The 7,887-nt window shown below is 41.3% G+C and overlaps 1 protein-coding gene across 1 annotated transcript; it reads left to right on the top strand.

Annotated features, from left to right (window-relative positions):
* Nucleotides 1–503: 503 nt before the first annotated feature.
* On the top strand, nucleotides 504–6,194 carry CTSV (cathepsin V; the record flags this gene model as incomplete). The annotated part of the gene is given in 6 exon segments (XM_036742420.1): nucleotides 504–560; nucleotides 781–805; nucleotides 808–1,004; nucleotides 2,030–2,195; nucleotides 5,219–5,330; nucleotides 6,095–6,194. Coding segments are annotated over 6 exon segments (657 nt in total), but the record flags the coding sequence as incomplete, so codon positions are not given.
* Nucleotides 6,195–7,887: the final 1,693 nt, after the last annotated feature.

The following is a 7,887-nucleotide window of genomic DNA, read 5'->3' as shown; positions in this document are numbered from 1 at the left end:
CATGTTTTCTCTTCACTCTCTGTGGCATCTTTTTCACTCTCTGGTGGCCACGGCCGCTGGCAGCAAGTGGCAACATCTGTCCTCCTCCTCCTCCTCCTTCTCCTCCCCCTCCTCCCTCTCCCCCTCCTCCCCCTCCTGCTCCTCTTCCTCCTCCCTACGTCTCTCTGTCTCTGCATCTTTTTGCTTATTTAGTTCTTTCCTATGGTTTCAGTTTTTACCTCCAGTTTATTGCCCACAAATTTTTATAGAAGCACAGAAACACAGAACCTCAAAGTTTGTGTAATCTAATCCATATCTGAGTCCCTGGGACATGATGAGGACCTGTATTCCAGGTATGGCAGAATGGCCATTGCAAAGGCATAGAGCCATATGAGAAAACCAGAGAGAATGCCAGGTTGACTGAATCTGAATACCTGATAAAGAATAATATCCAGTGATGCTGGAAAGAAGGCTGGAATGAGGTTCTGAAGGGCTTTAAAAGCTAAACGGAATAATTTATATTTTATCCTGAATCTTTAGACTGGAGAGATAAAGGCTATGTAACTCCTGTTAAGGATGAGGTATGAAAAGTTGCTTAAGCTTGATCCATAGATAACTCAGATAAAACTCAGTGAAGCTTATAATTTAAAAAGAAACAACTTATGATTATAGAAACAATGGGACTTCATCTCAGATCTGTGACTGAGTTCCCTTCCATATTTAAAACTGTTTAGGTTTGTCTTATAAAGATGACTAAGATTATCTTGTAAACTAAGAACTGCTTTCTTTTGACGTTTTCAGTATGGGTGTGGTTCTTGCTGGGCATTTGTGCCGTTGGTTCCCTGGAAGGCCAGTAGTTCCATAAGACAGGCAAACTTATTTCACTTTGTGAACAGAATTTGGTTGACTGCTCTTGGGGTCAGGGCAACTATGGTTGTAATGGTGGCTTCATCGATAGTGCCTTTGAATATGTGAAGAAAAATGGAGGCATTGATACAGAGGAATCCTATCCTTATGTTGGAAAGGTAAATATATTTTTGGATTCCCCATCGTTTTGGTTTAGCTCTATTTGAAAGGAGAGTCTCAGTTTGGGGGATGGGAGTTGAGGAGGCCCACGAAGACTGAAGACTTCAATCCCCACATTCCTAACTAAAAGAACCTAAAGCTGAATCCAAAATACATTAACACTTATTGAGCTGCCTTCACTGTGTATACAATCAGCCACTGAATGGAGACCTTAGGAAGTATGTAGACTGTGTTGTCTTAGACAGTTTACAGATCATTTGGTCAGACATCTTCATTTTACAATGACTTCTTGAAGATCCCAAATATAGTAATAAGTGGCAAGGTCTAGACTGGAACCCAGGTTCCCTGACCCTGAATCCATTCTGGCCTTTGTACCTTACCCTGATGCCTCCCTCATCCTCTTACAAGTGTTTCCTTAGGAGCAGGGAATTAAGTGACAACTGAATCTAATATTGCATAATAGCTGCTGACATTTAGATCATCCTGAAGGTTTACACAAAACATGTCATTCCCTTAATCCCATTTGATCCTCAAACAGCCCTGTCTGGGGGAGCTATTATCCTGCTTTTTCTGATAACCTCTCCTCCTCAATCTCATGGTCACATAGCTTGTAAGAGGACAGCTAGACTGGAACCTTGGTCTTATCGGGCTATGCTACAGGTGTTAATGAATTGTTTGGTGTTAATGAATTGGTTGTTTTACAGCAGTGGTATCAAACCCAAGTAGAAATGGGATCCACTGAGCCATACATTAGAATCCATGCAGGATGTATATGGACCTAGGAGTGATGTGTAGGAAAGTTACCAGGCCTCTGATTTACACTGTGCTGGCTTCTGTCAATGTGACTTTCAAATAGTTCTTTACCCACCCCCATCCAGCTCTCTTCTTGAGCTGTTCATCTGATAAATCAGTGGGAGAACATTGCCCATAGATTTATTAATTTCATTAACATCAATTTTAAATTCATCTGGGCAATGTCACTGATAATAGTAAGCCAAACCTTTCATCTGTTTCTTTTTAAAAGGATGGCAAACGTCTGTACCAGCCAGAAACCACCATTGCTAATGTCATTGGATGTGTGGATCTCCCATCAGGGCAGGAAAGCACTCTCACAAAGACCGTGGCGACCGTAGGGCCCATCTCTGTTGCTATTGATGCAACACATTTTTCCTTCATGTTCTACGAGTCTGGTAGGCATTTGTTCTTCACTATTTCTGTAACAATGCACTAACCATATTATTGTCATTCTTTTTTTTTCTTTTTTTTAATTTAATATATTTAGTTTTCAGTGTTGATTTTCACAAGAGTTTGGATTACAAATTTTCTCCCCATTTCTACCCTCCCCCCCACTCCAAGATGGCAAATATTCTGGTTGCCCTGTTCCCCAGTCAGCCCTCCCTTCTGTCACCCCACTCCCTTCCCATCCCCTTTTCTCTTCCTTTCTTGTAGGGCAAGATAAATTTCTACGCCCCATTGCCTGTGTATCTTATTTTCTAGTTGCATGCAATAGCATTTTTTTTTTTGTTTTTGAACATCTGATTTCAAAACTTTGAGTTCCAAATTCTCTCCCCTCTTGCCTTCCCACCCACCTTCCCTAAGAAGTCAAGCAATTAATTCAACATAGGCCACATGCGTATCATTATGTAGAACCTTTCCACAATACTCATGTTGTGAAAGACTAACTATATTTTGCTCCTTCTTAACCTATCCCCCTTTATTGAATTTTCTCCCTTGATCCTGTCCCTTTTCGAAAGTGTTTGTTTTTGATTACCTCCACCCACATCTGCCCTCCCTTCTATCATCCCCCATTTTTATCTTCTTCCTCCTTCTTTCCTGTGGGGTAAGATACCCAATTGAGTATGTATGGTATTCCCTCCTCAGGCCAAATCTGATGAGAGCAAGATTCACTCATTCCCCCTCACCTGCCTTCTCTTCTCTTCCTACAGAACTGCTTTTTCTTGCCACTTTTATGTGAGATAATTTACCCCATTCTATCTCTCTCTATCTCCCTCTCTCAATATATTCCTCTCTCATCTCTTAATTTGATTTTATTTCTTTTAGATATCTTCCCTTCATCTTCAACTCACCCCGTGCCCGGTCTCTCTCTCTCTATATATATATATACACATACATATATACATACATACACACTCACATATACATATATATACATAAACATATATATATGTATATATATATATATATATGCATATTCCCTTCAGCAACCCTAATACTGAGGTCTCATGAATCATACACATCATCTTTCCATGTAGGAATGTAAACAAAACAGTTCAACTTTAGTAAGTCCCTTGCAATTTATTTTTCTTGTTCTTTTTCTTGATTACCTTTTCATGCTTCTCTTGATTCTTGTGTTTGAAAGACAAATTTTCTGTGCAGCTCTGGTCTTTTCACTGAGAAAGCTTGAAAGTCCTCTATTTTATTGAAAATCCATATTCTTCCTTGGAGCATGATACTCAGTTTTGCTGGGTAGGTGATTCTAGGTTTTAATCTTAGCTCCATTGACCTCTGGAATATCATATTCCAAGTCCTTTGATCTCTTAATGTAGAAGCTGCTAGATCTTTGGTTATTCTGATTGTGTTTCCACAGTACTCAAATTGTTTCTTTCTGGCTGCTTGCAGTATTTTCTCCTTGACCTGGGAGTTCTGGAATTTGGTGACAATATTCCTAGGAGCTTTCTTTTGGGGATCTATTTGCGGAGGTGATCTGTGGATTCTTTCAATTGCTATTTTGCCCTGTGGCTCTAGAATATCAGGGCAGCTCTCCTTGATAATTTCTTGAAAGATGATATCTAGGCTCTTTTTTTGATCATGGCTTTCAGGTAGTCCAATAATTTTTAAATTATCTCTCCTGGATCTACTTTCCAGGTCAGTGGTTTTTCCAATGAGATGTTTCACATTGTCTTCCATTTTTTCATTCCTTTGGTTCTGTTTTATAATATCTTGATTTCTCATAAAGTCACTAGCTTCCACTTGCTCCAATCTAATTTTTAAGGTAGTATTTTCTTCAGGGTCTTTTGGACCTCCTTTTCCATTTGGCTAATTCTGCCGTTCAAGGCATTCTTCTCCTCATTGGCTTTTTGGAGCTCTTTTGCCATTTGAGTTAGTCTAGTTTTTAAGGTGTTGTTTTCTTCAGTATATTTTTCAGTATTTTTTTGGGTCTCCTTTAGCAAGTCATTGACTTGTTTTTCATGGTTTTCTCACATCATTCTCATTTCTCTTCCCAATTTTTCCTCTACTTCTCTAACTTGCTTTTCCAAATCCTTTTTGAGCTCTTCCATGGCCTGAGACCAGTTCATGTTTTTTTTGGAGGCTTTTGTTGTAGGCTGTTTGACTTTGTTGTCTTCTTTAGGCTGTATGTTTTGGTCTTCTTTGTCACCAAAGAAAGATTCCAAAGTCTGAGACTGAATCTGGCTCGTTTTTGCTGCCTGGCCATGTTCCTAGCCAACTTACTCGACCCTTGAGTTTTTCAGCGGGGTATGACTGCTTGTAGAGTAAAGAGTATTATATTCCAAGCTTGGGGGGATACGCTGTTGATTTCAGAGCTATTACAGCCAGCTCTGCCACACCAGCACTCCTCCTTCCCCAAGAACCCCCAATCCGGACAGGACTTAGATCTTCAGCAGGCTCTACACTCCTGCTCTGATCAGCCACTTAATTCCTCCCACCAGGTGGGCCTGGGGCCAGAAGCAACTGCAGCTGTAGTTCTGTAGCTGCCCCACCTCCACTGACAGTGGCAATGGAACTCCTTCTTTCACTCTGTCCTCAGCAGCTTTTCCTACTAACCTTCTCTGTTGTCTTTGGTGTTTGTGGGTTGAGAAGTCTGGTGACTGCTACAGCTCACTGATTCAGGATGCTAGGGCACACTCCACCTGGCTCCCGGTCTGGTTGGTCTGCGCGGCCCACGCTGGGCTCTGCTCCACTCCCAGCTCCCAGCTCCGTGTGGGATAGACCTCACCCAGCAACCATCCAGGCTGTCCTGGGCTGTAGCCCTGCTTCCCTCTGCTATTTTGTGGGTTCTGCAGTTCTAGAATTGGTTCTGAACCATTTTTATAGGTTTTTGGAGGGACTTGGCGGGGAGCTCATGCTAGTGCCTGCTTTCCAGCCGCCATCTTGGCTCCACCCCCCCCCCCCCATATTGTTGTCATTCACTAGTTGGTATTTCTCAAGTTCATATTTCACTTGAATACCTCAGGTGTTTCTTAAGAACCTGAATGCAATAGTCAAAATCCAGATCATGGAGTGCTGGCTGTGGGCTATGGTGCTGATGAAGAGACTGAAGAGAAATACAGAATTGTAAAGAACAGGTAAGTCAACATCTTGACTCAAATGTCACTGCCCTGCTTGTTGCCAGTTTCTGCTTATTTCATTTTGAAGAAAGGGGGAGAAGGAAGAAGGGTGGTGTTCCCGGGATCCTGTGAAAGGGAGAAGAGATGTTCATGGGTGGAAGGGGCCCTGTTTTTAGGATCCAGAGTAGATTGAGAGTTCCCCAGTGGTTTCTCCTGGTTTCCATGACCACGGGTGACTTGATAGGACAAAAGATTTCCTGTTGCCTAGTTTGTTGGACTGTTCTAATACAGTTTTGGTCAGACTGACTCACAAAATGCTATGGGAAAAGCATTTCACTTGGAAAACCTGAAAGTGCTTGTTGTTGAGTGAGTGATTGTCAGGAATAGGGCAGCTAAGTGGCCCAGGAGATAGAGAGTGCTGACCCTGGAGTCAGGAGGACCTGTGTTCAAATAGGATCTCAGACACTTCCTACCTGTGTCACCCTGGAAAGTCACTTAACCCTGTTTGCCTCAGTTTCCTCATCTGTGCATTGAGCCAGAGAAGGAAATGGCAAGCCCATCTTTGACAACAAAATGTAAAAATGGCGTCATGAAGAGTTGGCCACAACTAGTCAACTACGCCACAACAAAGTTGTCACCAGGAAGTATTTTCATTGCTTTCTGAAAGGTCCAACTCATTTTCTGAATTCAGTCACATTATGTATCAGGATGCTTTGTGCCCCTAAAGTAAAAACATGGTTTTGAATGGTGCTCTGAAACTTAATACTTCACTTTCTTTTCAGCCATGGTGAGGATTGGGGTGAAAGTGGGTACATTTTTATGCCCAGGGACCAGAATAACTACTGTAGAATAGCAACACAAGCCAGCTATCCTGAAGTATGATGCAAATGAAGGAGGACAGCTTCACAGAGAATTAGGACCTGACCTGAATCGTTTGGGATCAAACACTTGACTTGCCCATGATCCAAGCTGTAATTTGAATTTCTTCTGGCACTTTTACCTTTGTGAAATGTAAACACTACTTGGTTATAAATAGCTTCTAATATTGTTAATTCAAAAACTTATAGATTTTCACTTTAAAATTTTATGTATAAAGCTTTACCTTTTAAAATAAACCTTGATTCTCTATATATGAAGTTTGGGAGAGCTGATTTCCTTCAATGTGTTAAATTTTGTCACCGTGGAGAAGAAAGTTAGCTTTCTAGTTTTTGGTCCTAGGATGAGGAGTCAGTCAGTGGCTACAGATGGTTTCTGGGATGGAAGCCAACATTCTATACCCTACCTCCTTGCAACATAATGATTGAAATGCAAATCCATAGGTCTGGGTTTGGCTTTGACATTACTTCAGTCTCGTGAAAAGCAAAATATGGGAAATTATATGCCAATTTTCAGGAGCCATTGGTAATCAATGTACAGGTTTGTTCTCTGACTCTCAGATCTGCTTCTAATCTAAAGGTAGAAATAGATGCAGAGGCCTAAAGTGACAGAGAGCTGACATGAGCCATCTTTAAGTTCAAGGAGTTTTTCTAGATGACCTACCCATAATTATATTGAAAGCTGCTATTAAACGTGATTTTTTTTGGCATCTTTTCCATCACCAGCTGAAGGCCTTTGAGTAAAATGACAATTGTTTTTAGAGTTGGAATAAATCTTAGATGGTCACATGCTTAATATTTACATAGTGCTTTCAAAGGTTGCCGAAGTTCTTTTAGAAGGTTTCTTACATTCAGTTAATCAGTAAACATGAAGTATCTACTATGTGTACCAGGCTAAGTGATGGGGATATAAATAAGAAAAAAGACAGGCCCTTCCTTCAAAGAGCTTACAATCTAAATTAGGGAAGACAAGACAAAAATAAGGTGAAAAAGGGGTGGGAAGAGTACCAGGGAAGGTATTTGACTTAGGAGCATGGTAGAAAAGTCAGAAGCCCCAGAGTAGTGCACCCAGGTGAGAAATGAGGACATAATGTTGACTCATCTGATCCTTACCACCTAGTGAGGGGCAGCTGTGTAGTGCAGTTGATAAAGCACTGGGCCTGGAGTCAGGAGGGCCTGAATTCTAATCCATCCTCAGATACTTACTAGCTGTGTGACCCTAGGAGAGTCACTTAACCCTGTCTGCCTCAGTTCCTCATCTGTAAAATGAACTGCAGAAGGAAATGGTAAACTACTCCAGTATCTTTGCCAAGAAAACCCCAAATGGGGTCACAGAGAATAGGATTGGACTGAAATGACACAACACCACCCTGTGAGATAGGTGCTGTTATCCCCATTTTACAGAGGGAAGCTGAGTTCAAGAGGTTAAGAAAATGAGTTGACTAGGGTCACCTTAATAATAAAGTGTCCATTTTAGGATTTGAACTTGGCTCTTCTCAACTTCAGTTCCAACAGCCAGTCACCATACCAAGCTAAGTAATACTAGTTAGCAGAATTAAGAGCATTCTGCCATAAGGAGGGAAGAGCAAACAGAGCACCACCAATTTTAGAGCTCAAATAGTCCTTAGGAATGATCTGTCCCAATCCGTTTGTTTTGCAGATAAGGAATCTCATTAGACTCAGCAGAGCCACTACCCAAA

This window comes from Trichosurus vulpecula, chromosome 1 (assembly GCF_011100635.1).
Source record: "Trichosurus vulpecula isolate mTriVul1 chromosome 1, mTriVul1.pri, whole genome shotgun sequence".
Classification (NCBI taxonomy): Eukaryota; Metazoa; Chordata; class Mammalia; order Diprotodontia; family Phalangeridae; genus Trichosurus; species Trichosurus vulpecula.
Note: the sequence above shows the minus strand (reverse complement) of the source record. Positions and strands in the feature narration are given on the sequence as shown.